Source organism: Calypte anna, chromosome 6 (assembly GCF_003957555.1).
Source record: "Calypte anna isolate BGI_N300 chromosome 6, bCalAnn1_v1.p, whole genome shotgun sequence".
NCBI classification, from domain to species: domain Eukaryota; kingdom Metazoa; phylum Chordata; class Aves; order Apodiformes; family Trochilidae; genus Calypte; species Calypte anna.
In genome coordinates, this window is record NC_044252.1 from 13,311,709 (window position 1) to 13,329,390 (window position 17,682).

The window sequence follows — 17,682 nt, forward strand, 5'->3', positions numbered from 1 at the left end:
GTTTTATGCTTCCCCAGAAGTGGCAAAGAAACATCAATAAGCAGAAGGAAAACAGCAATAGAAGCCAACAGAGTTCATTACAGCTGTTATAAAAGCCTTTCCCAGGAGCAAGGCAAGACTCCCCTTTCTATCAAAGAAAAAAACACTCCTAAAGTAGCTATATCTGAAAAGAGACCTTGGGGCTGTTTATATTATTTTCCAACCTTCTCAAAGGGAAAAGTTCCTGAGTAGGTAAACAGACCTAACAAAGACGCCACTGAAGCACGTAAATGTTCCATTGTTCTAAGATCTGGACTGCCAAAAATAATTTTACAAACTTTTTTGCCTAAACCCAGAGAATTCAGTTTTTCTCAGTGAAGCTGTTCCAGTTCCCTGGTCTCCCAGTAACAGGACAGAGGATGCTTTCACTCCAGCCATACATCTGCCAGGGGGCTTGCTGAAGCTGATCTTTGTCAATTTTATACCTACCATTCTCTGAATCAATCAGTACTGCTTTCCAGTCCACTTGTAAGAGCTTCTAACTCAAAGCAACATCTTACCTGATTGTATCCAAATTATCTCTACATGGGGTTTTCACAGGGATAGCCACTTGGCCAGTTTTACACTGTCCAAAATGCTTTGCCAGTAATTCCCCCTACTCTAGGCTCTGTGGTCATAGTTGGGCAGCCTTAGCTTCAGATCCTCCCTATTTGAAAGGTACTGGAACACTGTTGAGGGCTTTCTGATCACCCTGAAGATGCTAAAGATACCTGCAAAGATGCAAAGTTAGACTGCTTGCACTTTACCTTCACTAGCAGATGCGTGAGTTTCTCTTCACCACTGTACACAGTCCCAGAAACTTTCCCATCCTGCCAATGGATGTCTCCTGAAAGAGAAGGAAGAGCACACTGCTTGCAAATCCAGACATTCACAGAAAACATCTGAAAAAAACATCTAGAAGAGCACAGAGAAGTTCTCCCACTAGCTCTACAGTCAAGTCTTCAGCTTTTGAGATTTCACTGCTGGGGAACAAGTATGATTTTTGTGCCACAGAAATAGCTGTGTGAGACACCAAGTTTCTGGTATCACATATCCTGTGAACCTAGCAAATTGTAAGTCATGACCGAAGAGTCAGCACATCAACATCTAGCTGCAGCAAGCAGTTATATTAATGTGTAATCTACTTAATCCCCACTCAATCTCCCCAAAATAATGTCCAACCAGCTGAGTGGTTAAAGTGGTTTAAGTTAAAGCCACTTTCAAAGAGAACCTATCACCACTGTAAGCTCAGAGGAGATGGAAAGGCCAAGCTTGTATTGCTAAAACCTACCATGCTGGGTGCTTCAGATAAATTCCACCTAAAACAATCTGTCTCTGAAGGTTTAACAAATCTCAGTCAACTCAGTCAACAGTTTAACAAAACTCAGTCATCAAAGTGTGATGGCACTTAACCAAATTAAGCATTTGCCTCCAAAACCACCAGCATTGTATTTCCACTTTTTTGGTTATATCCTCCCTGCCCTTTTAGCCTCCTTCATAATACTCAATGGCATCAGCTTCACAAGGTGAACATAGTAACAATCCAACCCTCATTTCACAAGCTACTTTCAAAGGGGAGTAGAAACATGAAGAAAGTAGGCCGGCATTGGAAAAGAAAAAAAGGAAAGAACCTGGTGAAGGAAGGAAATAATAATTTGAGGGAAAACAGACAAAAGCTACATAAGCAACACATGACAGTAGAAAAGAAGTTAGTTGCTACAGGATACTTGACTGCAAAACTGTTCATTTCTGAATTTGGACCAGATGCACTGTTCTAGCAGAAAATTCAAAGTATTTCTGGAACTTAGGATAGGAACAAGGCAGTTGTGTCTTCCCCTGTGGACAGCAAGTCACCTGAATTTGCACATTACGTGTATTAGGTACATGAATCAGGATGGAGATATTTACAATTAAATTTCAGACACTGGTTGTGCAGTTCAGGCCAGGAGGAGAATATCATGACTTTGCCTTCCTAATATGGCATTTTCAAGTTGCAAACAATTAGGATTTTGACTATAAGAGACGGTCTTGGAACTTCCCTAAAAATCCTGCTCTAAAGTTTTTTATTATGAGTATTCCCTGGGTTTTCACAGAAAACACATTCCTGGTAAAAGCTGAACATCAACTGCTCAGAAATGTAATAAAAATGCATTAAAATAATCATCTCCATATTTCTCTTTCCCTCAGCTCTCCCATCACCAATCTGCAACTCTTGGGGAAGCAATGAAATTTCACTGTAAATACCCAAATACAGCATTAGAAACCAGTATTAGAAACCATTAGTCAATTCCAGAAGGATAACAGACAAAAACTTGCAAGTGAAGGAAAACAGGGAAGAACATTTGAAGAGGAAGCCATGAGCACGGGTCATTAGATCTCATTTAAGAAAGTCTAATGTTACGTCTGCCAAACAGAGCCAGCTCTGCTGCAGCACAGACTGACACTCATACCTTTGGAGCTGTACTCTTTCATCTTCTCCAATACTTCAGGCTGGCTCATGCCTTGTTCTGGCAGCACTTTGATGTAATCCTTTTCATCTTTCAGGAAGGATAAACTGGAAGTGACATCATTCAAGGCTTCATCAATCTTCTTTTGAATCTAAAAAGAAAGGAAAACCCTATAAACAATGGTACTGGCCATATTATATTATTTATAACTGTTAAATGCACACCACCACCACAACATTCAGACAGATTATAACTGGGTACTGATGAGCCCTGAGTGCTTTGAGACCCTTTCCTCAGTGCTTGTGAAAATGAAAGCTCAAGGCAAAAATTATACATTTTTATCCACTGAACCTTTTTAAGGCATCATTTTTAATCTATACAAGTCTTCATTCTATTTTGCACCTCATCTCCTCTGCCATCATACACACAGTTTAGAAATTCATCAAAACAGAGAGAAACAATAAAGAAATCTCCCCTACAGGCACAGTTATGAGATTTCTTTCTTCCCACCCACACCTTACATGCAGGATGCCCAGAGTTCTCACAACACATTCCAAAGTAGAGATTTTTTTTTCCAGGCAACCCAAGTGTTGGGATACTATCAGCTTTAAAGACTTCTGGAGACTGGAATGTCTCAAGTCAAGGGCTCCTGTAAGCAACTGGTATCAGCCTATCAAAGAGCAGAAGCAATACACAGAAATGACACACCAGGAGTCCTCTGGCACTGGAGAGCTTAACAGCACTAGCCCTGAGAAGGTAAGAGTGGACATAATAGGGATTGTGTACAAGGGGCCTGGAAGATTTCTTCTTCCAAAAAGCAGACAAAAAGCATGAGAACAAGTCTTAGACTCAAAGGTTACTTAAGTCAGAAGGAAAAGTTGGGGCACTTAACATGACATAAGGGGAGATGCTGGTCCCCTACAGAGGGCTGGGGGAGAAACTTGTGAACAACTTCCATGTCTGCAGCAAAAGGAAAAAGCTCCTCTGTGCTACTTTCACTTGATAAATTTGCCTATAAGAGGCCTGACAAAAATCAAAATAAGAGGCCCCCAAAATCAATGTGTAGATCTGCCAACACATCAAGCAGAAAGGGCAATCATCAAGTGTGATATCATCATATATCAGGTCAAACAAACCAAGCTGAGCAACTCTCAACCATTAAGTTGTTAATGTGCTAAATCATGCTGACATTTGTAGTTTCAAATTTTTATGGAAAAAAAAGAGCCCCACAACAAAAAAAATCACCCAAACACTTGGGAGACAGCTTGTCTCCTTTAAATGATTACACAAACTTCTGGTAATGCTGTGATATAACACTAACTACTGCTAACATGTATTTGAGCTCTAAGCTAATCATGGTCTGTCATCTGATTAAAAACTTATCTTTATGTGTTGCACAAGAAACACATGGCTATCACACACTTGCTCAAGAATAAGACCTTGTTTCAGAATACCAACTCAAGTTTCATCCTGTCTCATTCTTCCATAAATAAAAAATCTGACAAAGAGGAAACATTAGTGGAAATTCTGTAGCTGCACCTACTGATTCTTGGTTAAAAATAAAAAAAAGTGGCATCTCCATTTTTTGCAATACTATGACAGAAAAGCAAGGTAGAAAATATAATTTTCATTAAACCAGGTGGCAGCAGAAGACCTTCCAGACCTACATCCTTAGATGACTATGATCACAGCCACACAACAGCAAAGATGCACAGAACTGTAAGCTCTCAAGACAGCACTATGCAGGCTGAAGCAAGGATCTGGGATAGTATTATGAGGTGTTCGAATACTTACTATAGCCCCAATAAAAGGCATTTTTCTTAGGAGTTTAAAGAACTGTTTTTTAGTTCGGGACGCTAAACCTGAAAGACAAAAGGCAGAAATCAACTTAATATAACTAAGAAATGAAGATATGGACAGGAACCAACAACACTTCCAATACAGCCCCTTGATACAGGCTCAGTATTTCTGAGGCTAAATATTCCACACTAAAATAACACAACAACATAGTATCAGAGCAAAGTTCAGAAATGGACCAGGATACAGAAACACCTGGCATGCCAAACAGTAGCCACCTGTGGGAACCAATAATTTGACTTTTCTTACATCTAGTGGAATTTGTATGACATGGAATTTTAGAGAGAAGACAAAGACTCTAGGATTTGCTAAATTAACATGAAACATGAAAACACTCAGCAATGTGAAACAGGCTCCCAGACCAAAGGAGGAAATAGTTCAACTGTAACTTGACAAGAATTCACCCCGTGCGTGGCTATTTGATATAGGAAACATATGATGTGACTGGAGGAAACTCAAAAGAGAGGGAGAGAAGAGGGGAGAGCAGAAATTCCACCACAGTCTAAATATTGTAATGAGAGAAGCCACTAATCACAAACACCAGGAAATTCCTGGGGTAGTGCTAAAGGCAGAAATGAAAGCAGGATGACAGAGATGCTTTACAGCCAGCAAAAATTCCTTTTGTGTCCTACAGGCATTTCAATGGAGCACCAGTGGTTACAGGATACTTACACCAAAAAATAACTGCACAGACTTTAAAAACCAACAATTTAATGACTTCGCCACTTTATCTACATTTTCCTCACCACTTCATGTATATTTCACTCCATATTTATTTTGAAAAGCTGCAGAAGGACAGTAATTGCAGTTTGATACCTTTTGTAGCAAATACTCATTATGACTCCTAACAATAACATTTCTATTGCACATTTCAGTGTGCACACTGTTTCATTAATAACTTCCACAGTGAGAGAGGACTGCAAACTCCTGAAAAATTCAGGCAATCTAGTCAGATCCTGCAGCAGTCAATATGTAAAAAATCCTGCACAAAATATTCATACATTAATATTCATTCGTTATTCAATCATAATAATAATACAACAATATTCATTCATTAGCCAAGAAGCTAACACAACCCTGTACTGACCAAAAGCTTCATATTGTTTTGTTTCTTTCATAGATGTTCCCACTGTCCAGCTAATCCTGTCTTTAAATAGAACAAAAGGCTGGTTCAGGAAGAGAGATGCATATTAGTAAACCTCAAGTTAAAAACTCAGCTATTTTTAACAAATTGACACTGGAGTATATAACCCTAAGGCCTGTGGGAACCACAAAGTACCATGTTCTCTGAGAGCAAGGTAGCTAAATGTGACCACCATAGAATCAGAGAAAATTGCAGATTCATCAAAAGAAATCTCACTGTAAAAACTGTCAAGATCGGAAGCTGCTCAAAACAGGAAGATGCTTCAGGAAAAAAAAAAAAATCACACAACAATACAACACACAATTATCTCAAATATTCTGAGGATGAAACATGCCTCCAACACTGAATCAAAACCATATCTCCTCCCTCAGCAGGAAGAGAAATAATCACAAGCAAGAGTTAGGCAGACACTTGTTCATCCATGACTAAGTTCACAAGAACCCAGCTCTCAGATAAATTTCTCCAGCTCTAGAGCAAGAAGAGTGTGTTGTGGCAAGTTAATAGTTTAGCCAAAAGCAAAAAAGGAGTTCAGAGGAAGGGAAGAAGATGCAGGCACATTCCAGGCTGGCCTACCACACCCTCCAAAGGAATGGAGGTGTTTTATTGATCAGACAGACCTTGACCTTAATTTGGCAGAGGGTTTTGTCAATACTGGTTGACAGTAGGCAGCCTGTTTTAACAAACAGCTGTCATCATTCTATCCTCTTCCTCTCCCAGACATAAGAACAACTCTGCCCCCTTACCCCCAAATGTAAGAAAATCCCCCATTTCAAATACTTACTCTCAGACTGGAAGAGAAAGCCATGCAGCCACACACTTAGAAGAGTAGAAGAAAATGTCAGCCCAATCAATTGCCAGGGTTCAAGTCCATCACATTGGGCATTCACAAAGCTTGTTGCTTTCTCCCAGTACATCTGGAGGATTTCTTTGTAGGGAATAAAGGCATCCTGCACACAAACAGCATCAAAAGGTCTATGAGTCTATTGTCTGTAAAAAGGGTGCTTTTCAGTACACAGACTCAATGCTTTCCTTAATTCCTGTAAACAGAACAGGTAGCAGGTGGCTGTCATTCATTTCTAGTCAAGAACTACCAACAAAAATAGGAGAGATTTCAAATATTCAAAGAGAAGAACCAAAGGCAAACAAGTAAGATGTGAAAACTTCACAGACCCAAAATTCATCATCAGATCTCACCATTGCTCCGAGAAGCAATTATGTTAAATCTCATTATTTTTTCTAAGGAATTAGACAAAATAGTTTTTCTATTATTAGGTGACGAATGAGGAGTAAACTACAATACACCCATGAGAGAAGCCACCATTCATTAGGCACCACCAAAACAGGTTTATTAAGTACTCAGAGCTGGATCTTTAAAGATGTAAGTAATCAGCAACTCCTTAAGTTTAAGATCTAATTATCTAATTTCCATACAAAGGGAAGACTTAAGAGACAAACACTGCTGCTGCCAAAAAAAAAAGCACCTCAGAAAACTGTGACTCAGTAACAATTACAATGTCAAACCAGCTGTTCTACTGTCGGGACAGACTTCAAGTACCTAAATCAATATATTCAAAGCAGTCTCTTCAAGAGTCTCAAACGAACAGGGTGGGGAAAATGGATGTACATAAGGGGAAAAGGTCTTCAGCACAGTTTTGTGGAAAGAGGTTTCTAGATATAAGTATCATGCAGGTGACCACACCTTGTTTGGAGCTATAACCAAAAAATAAATACTTTGGTGATTTGTTACACCTTACAGATAAAGGTTTAGGCATTTTACTTCACTTTTTTAAAAGCTCTTTCAATCACTCCCAGAACACTTTTCCCAATCCATTTACCCTTTTAACCTACCATCAAGCCTAGTTTTCCCCCATTTTGCTGGACAGGTTTTTTTGGGGGGGATCCTCAGCACTACAAAGCTTCAACCTCCAAACAAGAGAGAAAGTACCAGGGGCCTTTAAAAAAATTTGTTAATAAACCTGGGAAGGAATACATCCTTGATACTTAGACTGTCAAACTCTTGGTGGATTTAGAACAGCTTGCAAAGATGGCTATAAATAAACCACAAATTTAAAGCTTTTCAGCACCCTTTACAGATCTCACTTATGGGTGAGCAGCATTTAATTATTTTAGGTTACATTTCAGGGTAACATGTCATTTCTTTGCAACTGGACAGGCTACAAACAGCCTAAGATAAGCCAAGTTCTTCCAAATAATCAATGGGAAAAAGCAGGATTCCTTACAAAACAAAACTACTAATGAATATTCACTACTTTGGAAAAGCAGCAAAATGCATAAAATGCAAGAGAGTTTAAAAATATTTAAGCAACCCAAAAATAAAGCTCAAAAATTCCAGCAAAACACCAGTATCAACCCATGGCAGAGGACTAGTGGCGCCCATATCCCAACAGAGGCTGAAGGACACAGACACAGGGAATTAAAAAATAAGTCAGTTTTTCCAAACACAGCAAATACCAGTGGTGAATCTTACATCCTATCACAGGAATAAGCAAACCCTGGGAAAAGCCCTTCTGTCCTCTTTTTTCCAGTGCTCTGGGTCCATAAATTCAGCCCACTCAACTCTGAACTTCAGGTGATCCCAAGCAAGGCAAAATAATTTACATTAAGTTTGCCCCAAGCTGGAAGCACTGATAACATGGTAACTCAATGCTATGTCCAAATGTTAAACAAATAAAATATTATTTTCTTGACATTCATTCTAAGCCATTTCCAAATTTCTTGCCCTTTCCAGCTTTAGAAACCCGAGATCACCCCACAACAAGCACAGTTTGGAGAGGTAAAGTTTTTTCTATATTTCTCACTTTCTCCTTCTTTCATTTATTTCATTCTTACAAGAATTTGAAGGATGAGAGAGATCAATTTAGAAGGATACTAAAAAGAGGAATTAAAAGAAAAACAGAGAAAATTGGCTTGGAAGATGAATTAGCAATGAAACAATTTCTTGGCTCCCTGGCTAATTAAGCACTCAAGTTTTTTAACACACCTCTTTGTCCCAAAGTATGCAGCAAGATGACAGCCCTCTGCTTTCCAAATTACCAACTTAATCCCAGAGAAACCAGAGGGCATTTAGAAGCTCACATTCAAACACTGTTTTTATTACACCCAACAAGGCATGACTGCAACCTCACGGCTGCAGTCCCAGACCACTTTCTTACTTTACAGGGAGGAGGCAATGGTAACAAATATATTCCCCCTACATTCAGTCAAACCATTTGAATCCCTTCCCCAGCAGGCCTGACAGAGCTGCTCACAATAGAGTAACTCAGAATAACCAACAGAGTGTTGTTGGGTTTTTTTTCCTGATCAGCTTCAGCCAAAAGAAACTTCTGTCTTGTGCAGTAAGGGGTATGCTTCCAGCTTTGCAGGATTATGGCATCCATTCACCCCTGCTGTCACAGCTCTCCCAGCTGGGCTAAAGAAAACATGATGGCCTGATTTTAAGCCTACCTACAGAATAGAATTTCATATGAGACAATAACCTACTTATTTTGGAAGACACACCAAAAAAAAAAAAAAAGTCCCTTCACATTATAGGAGAGTATATTAGCTGTTTTTCTCTTCCTTAAGAGAAACTTCCCCCTCACAAGCTTCAGAAGACACAGGGTTATTTTAGAAGTAGTTTAAAAAAAACAACTTACGGATCATGCTAAAAAGCATGGGGGAAAAAATCTCCACTGCAAGATTTGTTTTTAATTCTCAGAGCATTAAGACAGACCCAGGTATCAGATAAAATACTAATTGCTATCATTAGGACTTGCAGTGCTCATTCGTATTGATATTAATGCACTCAGCAACTCAAGCAGTTTACATATTGAATTTTTAGCTACACAGATTAGGAATACATCATTAGTACTTTATTTCTAAAAGCCATTAGCTAGCTGAGCTGGTTCCAGGGATAGCATTTATGCCACTACAAAAGAGAACAAATTAACTGCAGTAATGCTCTTCTGTCCCAGATGATAGAAAAGAGGGGGGAAAAACGCCAACGAGAGCAGATTTTTTAGTTTTGCCAGAACAGCATTTCCTCAGTTGTAAGTTTTAGGACTCTAATAAGCCTAAAAAAGAGAGAGAGAGAAAGAGAAATACAAAGGCAATAAACTAGAGAACCTCACACTTCTGTTAAAACCGCCTCCTGTTTCTGACACTGTAAAGCAGAAGCACCGTTAAAAGCCTACCTGTGGGAATAAAAAAAACAGGTTTTATCAGCAGAATCTTCCTTCCCTCGGGAGAGCATTTAAAGCGGGCCAAAGAATAAAAATAGCTTTTAAGGGCAAATTTATTTCAAGCAATAGAATGAGTTTTAGGCTTACTGCACGAGTAGGAACTGCTACGATCAAACCACATCCTCAGCTTCCACTTGAATCCACACATTTCCCCAAAGGCCCCTCTGACCACTTCCCTGTGCCCAAACCTGAGTGTTTGTGTTTCCCATTTGTCTTTCCTCACTTCAGCAGAGCCAACAAACAAGGCAGCACAGTCGTGTGGTAAATCAAGGCAGAGGGAGTTTGCTCAGAGTGACTGTCCCAGCCAGGTCAGCTCTGATGAGGGTGACACACAGAACACAGGTATTGCCACTGTAATTAAGGCCATGCTCCTATGCAACTAGTTTTTCCTAGGAGTCTTCCTGACTAAAACCGCACAAACCCAGAAACAACACAGCAGGCTTCATTTCTTTATTCTTCTCCTAAGAAGAAAGACTTCAATTAGCCACCTTGTTGCCTGCACAAGCTCTGGCTACAAAGGGCACAACTGCAGCCTCACCCTGTGTATCTCCTGGACTTGCAGCCTTCAGCTTCCCACCGGAGTGCCAAGGAACAGGAGCAATGAATCCCTCCTCAGTCTCAGAGGGTGCTCATCACTCCATGTGCTTCTAGTGTTTTGATTCACACCCCAGAAATGAATGTGCTTCTTCATCCCTCCCTGCCATCCCCAGCGTGACAAGTATCTTAACGTAAGCATCAGGAAGATAATATTTGTTAGTCAGCTGCTAATAATACCTCAAGGTTTAGACTGCAGTGTTTCCCCTCTGCCCCTTCCCAAAGGATGTGGGGGCACAGCAACACCAGATACAGCATCTCTCAGAAATCAAGACCCTCTATACATATGGACCAGGCTATATGAAAGAAAAACACATTCAGGACATGCCCATCTTACCACAGCTCCCTCGTACCACCAGCTGCTTCTGCATTTCATTTATTTCCACACCACCTCCCCCCCCTTTTTTTAACAGAGGGCTGGCAATGGTTGGGGTTTTTTTGCTGTATGTAGTGTATGCAGAGTGAACATATGCATATTAACCCACATATTAGCCCTAACAGTTCAAGGGGAGTGGCTGGATGCTTCTGCACAGAAGCAAACAAGGCAGCAACTCTGAGTAAGGCCTGCAGCATCCTGGCTTCCACTGCAGATAACAAACAAAATTATCAAAACAAGATGGAAAAAGGCAAATTCGAGACTCAAAAAATGAGTAGTTTTTAAAAAGTCCAAAAGACATTAAAAATTAGGTGCCATTTCAAATTTCACTTAACCTAAATCACACACAAGATGTTCTTACCTGTTGCTCCTCCTACTCCCTATAAAAAGCAATTTACAGAAGCTAAGTTTCTGCAAACATCTAGGTACACTCCAGATAGCACAGACCTCAAATCTCTTAAGAGGCAGGATCCACTCAATAGATCCCCTATGCAAACCCATTACAGATCTTCTCGTGGGTCACTGCCTCCAAAGAGGTGCAGTTTCTGCAAGGAAAGGTTCTCTACTGGCATCCACAATGATTAGAATAAAATAAGCACTCAGTTCCCTTTGTGTTGGGAGTCATCTGGACACATTTGCTCTTAGATGCAGATCAGGGTCCTTTCTGCATGCCTTCTGGAGCACAAAATGGACATTTATTTGAAACATTTTGTGAGCAGCTCAGTGGCACGCAGAGGTGCACACAGCATTAAAAGATAAAGTCTTCTTGGGAGCTGTATGAAAGCAGACAATGGCATGGCAATTGTTCTTGGAAAGGGCATCTGTGAACAAAGGCAGCACCAAGACCTGGCACAGCTTCCCAGCAGGGTTATGCAAGCCTCCAACAAAACCCCTAATATCAGCACAAACTGAATGTTGCTATTATACATCACAGGCCTTGTTCTTAGGCAACTTTGACCACAGGATCCTCAAAGTCTATCTTCCCAAAACCCTTCGGCCCCTGGGATACCTGATCACATGCCCTTCCTGATACATGGCATGGACTGAACTTGGATGAGTTAAGAAGGGCAAAGGAAATGGAAACGCACAGAACACAAGGGATTCCCAGTGACTTTCACCTGCAAACCTCTAGGAAACACAAATCTTAAGAATTAAAAGTGTATCACAGTCACCACAGCCAACACAGTTGCAAAGAGACCAACACAGTTGCTACAACATCAGCCCACAGAATCCAGATCTCAGTTAAAGATCATGGTCCAAGGACAGTATGAAAATGTACTTCAAAGCCACTATCATTACACTAACCAGCAAAGGGCCATAGCCTTTTAGCCTGTACACAGAGATTTCAGTGCTAACCAGTCCAGAGGAAAAAAAAAAAAAGGACTGCTAATACTTGAAAGGGAATGTCTTTGACCACCTAAAATGCAGGGAAGGAGAGCAATAGATTTAGGTCAAAAATACCTCACTATTTCAAAAAACAAGAGTGTGAACACATCAGGCTTTCTGGCACAGCCCTCACTGAGCACCAGTCTATAGTGGGACACAACTGGTGAAAGAGGAGATCAGATTGAAACTGTGGCTTTTTATTGACAGAACCCTGTGTCTGCCAGAAGAGACAACACCACCTCAAAATCCTTACAGGAGAGCAGTCATAGCAAGGTTCTGATCACTGCCACACCACTCAAAACACATGCACTCTACAAATGCTGTGATTAGATTTATCTCAACACCACCAGACAGTGGAAATATGCTCTGGAGAAACTAAAAGCAAGGAGCAAGGCATTGTCTCAGATCTTCCCCTTAACTTAGGTTAGCAATTCATCTATAACTTAAAAGGGCAGCAAGAGGATGGAAAACTCCATGTGATTATCAGGTTAGAAGTGTGCAGCCTATAGGAGAAGCAAGACTTTTCCTCATCCAGGCAAGAAAATTCTCACAGCCTCACAACCCTTTTTGCTAAGGGCATGGGAAGGATTGCAGGGTTTAACCACAATACAGGAAAAATAACATGTACCAGTGTTTCTCCAGACAAAGCATCAGTCCCAGTACAAAGGCAACTTCAATAGCTTTCCAGGAGCCAGGAACCCTATGTAAAAGCTGACATCTACTTTAATGAATAAAACAGCAAACCTGCACAGGTTTTCTATACCCAGTATGTAGCAGCATTCCCCACAAAGCCTTGGCACAGAGAGACAAGAACAGCCTGACCACGCAGCATGCTCCCAGCAACCCCAGGCCAGTCTAGACCACACCGTGCACAAGGTGCTCAGTATTTACTCATTTCCAAGAGCTAACATTTGGCAGCCAAAAGCAACTGAAACACAAGCCCTGTAAGCTCTCGGTGCTTGTCCAAGGCTAGGCACACTGACAGCCACAAGGCACGCCACGGGCCCTGCCTCTGACCCCCACACAGGTGGTGACACAGAGGTGGTGACACACCGGCTGGGCATGGCTCGACGCCAAGGTGAGAAGAGGAAGCAGCACTTGAGTGCCTGGGCACTGACAGCCGCTCCCTGCAACCGAGTGGGAAAGGCAGTCGGTCATAAACATGTGTTTTCCTCAGTCATGGTACCAGCCATGATTTCGGGCAATTTCCTGGGGCGGGGGGGGAGAAGACAGCACCCCTTTCAGGTTTGAAGACTCAGCTAATACATGCCATAGCACCGTGTGCCTGTGCCTGTATTGTGTGCCAGCTGTATTTCAAGCAATCCCAGTTGCAACTGAAGAGTTTGATTCTCTAGTAATTCTAGAGAAAAAAAAAAAAAAAAAAGAGAGAGAGAAAAAAAAATAACAAAGAAGTAACAATAGTAAGTAAACAGGGTCTCTACTGGCCAGATAACTTTTAGCAGAACCTCGGGCACCTTCACCAAAACTCAGACCAAACAGAAAGTGCAATTTCCACTCCACCCCACCGAAATAACCCCACAGAGCCCTCAGAAAATACCCTTTCTGACCCTCCCCGGCCTGAAACGAGACACCTGTGGGAGACAAGGGAAGTACTGCACGGCTTAAGGGCACAGCACGGGCCGCCCACAGCCACCGCCGAGGGTCGGGGGGTTCCCGGCAGGAAGCTCCCCATTCCCCGTCCCCCGCCGGCGGCCGAGCTCGGCCAGACAGCCCCTAAGAGGTGACCGAGAGCCCTCGGTCCCCCGCCGGACAAGGCCCCGGCCTCACTGTCTGAGGGCCGGGACAGCGCAGGCCGCGCCGGGACACCCCTATCCCTCACCCTTCCGTCCGCCGGCCGAGCCAGAGCCCCCCAGCCCCACACCTCCCCGCTCACCATCGCTGCTGCTACCGCCTCCCCCTCGGCCTCGCAGGGTCCCCGGCCCGGCCCCCGCTACCGAGATTTCCCGGCACCTCCCCCCGCCGCTCTCTCACCAAAGCGCCCCCTACCGGGCAGCGCGCACCCCCGCCCAGAGGGAGGAGCGGCGGGAAAAGAAAAGGGGGAGCGGCGGCCCCGTCAGACCCGTTTGGTGACCTCCCCCCTTCTCCATTTAGAGGTTGTAGAAATGCCGACTGTTGGTTAAAAGCCTGGGAAAGAAAAAGCCCCCCCCCCCCCAAAAGGAGCTTATAAGCCCGCCCCGACCCTTGCCCGGTGTTGACCCCTCGGAGCTCTCCGCAACGACCAGGAGAACTTCCCCCGAAGAGAGGAGTGCCCGAAAACAGCAGTTTGGGGAGTTCACCAGCAGTTCTGAGAGCTTGAGTCCTAATTAACTGCTACAAAACAGCCCCTTGCTCCAGCAGAACCGTGTTAATACACAGTCACCTTCACTCATGACAAATACCTGGTTAGCACAAAATCAGTAAAAGCCCAGAAGAAGTGTTATTCCTGTTAACCAATTATCACTTTTACAATAGATTATTAGATGCACTATGTTCTTGTGGGGTTTGGGATTTTTGTTGGGTTTTGGTTTTGTTGGGTTTTTTGTTTGGTTTTTTTGAAGAAAGTTTTAGTTCTGTGCAAAATGTAAGGCAGGAGTTACCAGGCAAAGCAACATTAAAGTCTCCTCTGGGTAGACCCGGTGTTACCCCATGGAACAAACATTGGGTGCTGGGCTTCAGGCTCAACAAGTAAATATCATTTAGGGCTGCCTGCCTACAAGCATAGCAATTTTTAGACATCCAGGGCAAACACCACCTGGTAAAGATTCAAAGCATGGGGTCTGGGGTTTTTTTAAGTTGTGTCAAGCAATTTTAAGAAGAAATCACATTATTGAGTTTCAGTTGGACAAGACCTATGACAGCCATCTAGACCAACAGCCTGACCACTTCAGGGCTGATCAAAAGGTAAAGCGTGGTATTGATGTGTCTTCCAAATGCCTCTTAAACACTGCCAGGCTTGGGTTGTATGGTGACCACTCCACATAGACTGTTCCAGTGTTCGACCACCCTCCTTGTAAAGAAACGCTGCCTCACATCCAGTCTAAACCTCCCCTGGTACAGCTTTGAACCATTCCCAACACATCCTGTCTCTGGGAGAAGAGCTTGGCACCTTCCTCTCCACTTCCTCTCCTCAGGGCAAATACCACAGTAATGTTTGGCCCCAAATCAATGCATGAACCTGTGGGGGTCAGCAAACCTGCAATTATTCAATGCTCCTTGTGTTCGTAATAAAAAAGACTCGAGACTCCTTGTTTCAAGCTTCCAGACCTATTAAGAAATTCAGATTCACTAGCCCAAAACTGAAAATTTCTGGTTAGTCACTACAAAACGGATCTTGGTTTTAAAGCATATAAATCCATGCACATTTGCTTGCACAGACTCAGGTATGGCTTTTTATATCACTGCATTAAACCTTCTGGGCTTCTTGTTACAATGTTTTGAAATGGCAATGCAAATATCAGTATTGGTATTTATAGCTAGCATAAATATTTAACTCTATGCTGCTTTAAAAATGGTAACTGTTTGTGTGGGTTGTCTCAGTGCCATCCAAGCTGCCTCCTCGCAGAAGATGGCATCTTACACAAGTCACCAGACAGCAGTTTTATCTAAAGAAAACTGCCCTCGTGGGATTGTTTTTAGAAATACTGATAGATATCAGATGTGCTTTTCAGCAGAAAAAGAAACAAACAGATCTGTTACTAACCCACTATCAGTCTCACGAAGATCTTCTTTGCATGTGCTTGCCACACAAGAAAGCATCTATTTAAGACAATCCCAAAAATGTTATTTTTAAAATATCCTTAAAACAACATTTATGTCTAAGCAGCATTTGGCTCCCAAGGTGGCAAGAGAAAATCTCACTTGTTGTCCTTCAACCCTGAAAAAAAGCCTCTTAGGATTCAGCATTGCAAGCCTTGCTAATCTTTACACCACACACCTTCACATAAAGCCAGGAAGCTGAGAGCTTGGTTTGTTTAATCTGGCTAAGAGCACAGGTAGAGGGGAACAAATATTGTATCTCACTGTAAACCCATGGCTGAGAGGAAGGGACACACAGAGGTGGGAGAGGAGCCATTTGAGGGAGAGGACAATGGTGGCACAAGAACAAATGGGTGTAGGTTGGCCCTGAACCCATTTAGCTGTGAACTGCAAGGGAGTTTGTAGCCATGAGAGTGCAGTGCTAAGGCCTGGACAACAGCCCCAAGCCAGAGTTGACCTATAGATGAATCCTGTCTTTTTTATTAATAACCTTTGCATCAGTGGGCATTGTATTGGGTTATGACAGTAGTTATGCTGCTGTCAGCAGCTAACTTTTGTATCAGGATGCTGATGCCAGCAATTAACAGCCCAAAAATATCATTTGTGCTGACTCAGCGTCTGGAGACAGTATTTTAGGCACCCTACCACCCACTCCCTGGACTCTGGCCAAGTCTCAGTCTTGGTTGGTCAGGGGGTAAAACCAGATAGTTCTGCAGAGCAAAATATGCAAGACATTCTGATTTGCTGTTTTTTTAAGGATAAAAGGCACCCTCTTGCAGTGACTTTGGGTGCCTTACCTATGGGTGGACACACCACGCAGGACTTTCTCATTTTCCAGGAATGTCTCTCCAAACCCTCACTGCAACCAGGGCTCACCAGCGACAGTGGATCCAGATGATGGTAACAAGTATGCAAGTGGTGATGTATCTTTTTCTTAATCACTATCCTTTCTCTTATATAGTAATGATTTGATGCATTACCCTCTATTTTTTCTACTTGCCTGCTTTGAGTGCTTTGTTCTGTATTTTTCTTATTGTGTGGTTTGTTTTATTTGGTTGTAATATTTGGTTATCAACAGTAAAACAAGTCTACTCTTTTCACTCTGATGTCTAAGTTTCACTACCATCCTCAATAGGCAAAACAGAGAGCTGTGAGGTTCTGTAACAGCCTTTCCATTGAGTAGTAACCACTTACAAGCCTAAAAAGCCAGAGCCACTTCTCCAAAGCATGTGTCCAAAAAGGACCAGCCCTTTGTCTGAGCTAAGAACCTATCTTGGAACTGGGACACTTACTCCATGGAGATTAAGTTTTCTATATTAATTTAAAGCAAGGTTTCAATTTTTTCTGGTCCATCACGCAACCCAGCTCCTCCATAGCCCAGAGAGAAATAACTTTTCCAGTAGTCAGATGAAGACAAGAAGAAAGCACCTTGTCTTCTTCTTGCAGGTGGCAGGACTGATGTTGTGGCTGTCCCAAAATGGTTGCTGTGACACAAGGAAAGGAGTTGCCTTTCACAGGAGTAACTGGACATGACTGAAGTTCCTGACCCTCCTTTCAGTACATCTCTGCTGCTGCTGGTCCCAAGAAGGGCTGGGAAGGGGAGACTGGGGCTGAAGAGCAATAACAGTCAGGATGCTTGTGTGGCCTGAGCTGACCTAGAGCATAGTGCAGAATAAGACCAAGAGGATAGGATAGGTTTTCTGGAAGGTGATCTCTGAGCAGCCTCCCAGCAATACCAAGAGGTCCTTTCCACTGTGCCAACCAAAATGCCTCCCAGCATTGCCCATGCTAAAACAGAGCCTTTAAAAGAGGGTGCAAGAGCTATCTTAGAAAAGGGGCTGGAGAGTTAAAAAAAAACAACCC

The 17,682-nt window shown here is 42.5% G+C and overlaps 1 protein-coding gene across 4 annotated transcripts in view; it reads right to left on the reverse strand.

Moving 5' to 3' along the window:
• Positions 1 to 14,080, reverse strand: part of SGPL1 (sphingosine-1-phosphate lyase 1) — a 30,328-nt gene extending 16,248 nt beyond the window's left edge. The window contains exons 1-6 of one of the 4 annotated variants that reach the window (XM_030452996.1): positions 13,958 to 14,035; positions 6,248 to 6,413; positions 5,410 to 5,469; positions 4,260 to 4,327; positions 2,469 to 2,616; positions 786 to 865 (exon numbers count right to left, since the gene is read on the reverse strand). In XM_030452996.1, the coding sequence (XP_030308856.1) occupies positions 786 to 865; positions 2,469 to 2,616; positions 4,260 to 4,327; positions 5,410 to 5,469; positions 6,248 to 6,413; positions 13,958 to 13,960 (525 nt within the window). In that variant the 5' untranslated portion in view covers positions 13,961 to 14,035. Of the gene's footprint in view, positions 1 to 785; positions 866 to 2,468; positions 2,617 to 4,259; positions 4,328 to 5,409; positions 5,470 to 6,247; positions 6,414 to 13,116; positions 13,294 to 13,957 lie in introns of those variants that run through there. The other 3 variants (XM_030452994.1, XM_030452997.1, XM_030452995.1) reach the window with 3 other exon arrangements.
• Between the last annotated feature and the right edge of the window lie 3,602 nt (positions 14,081 to 17,682).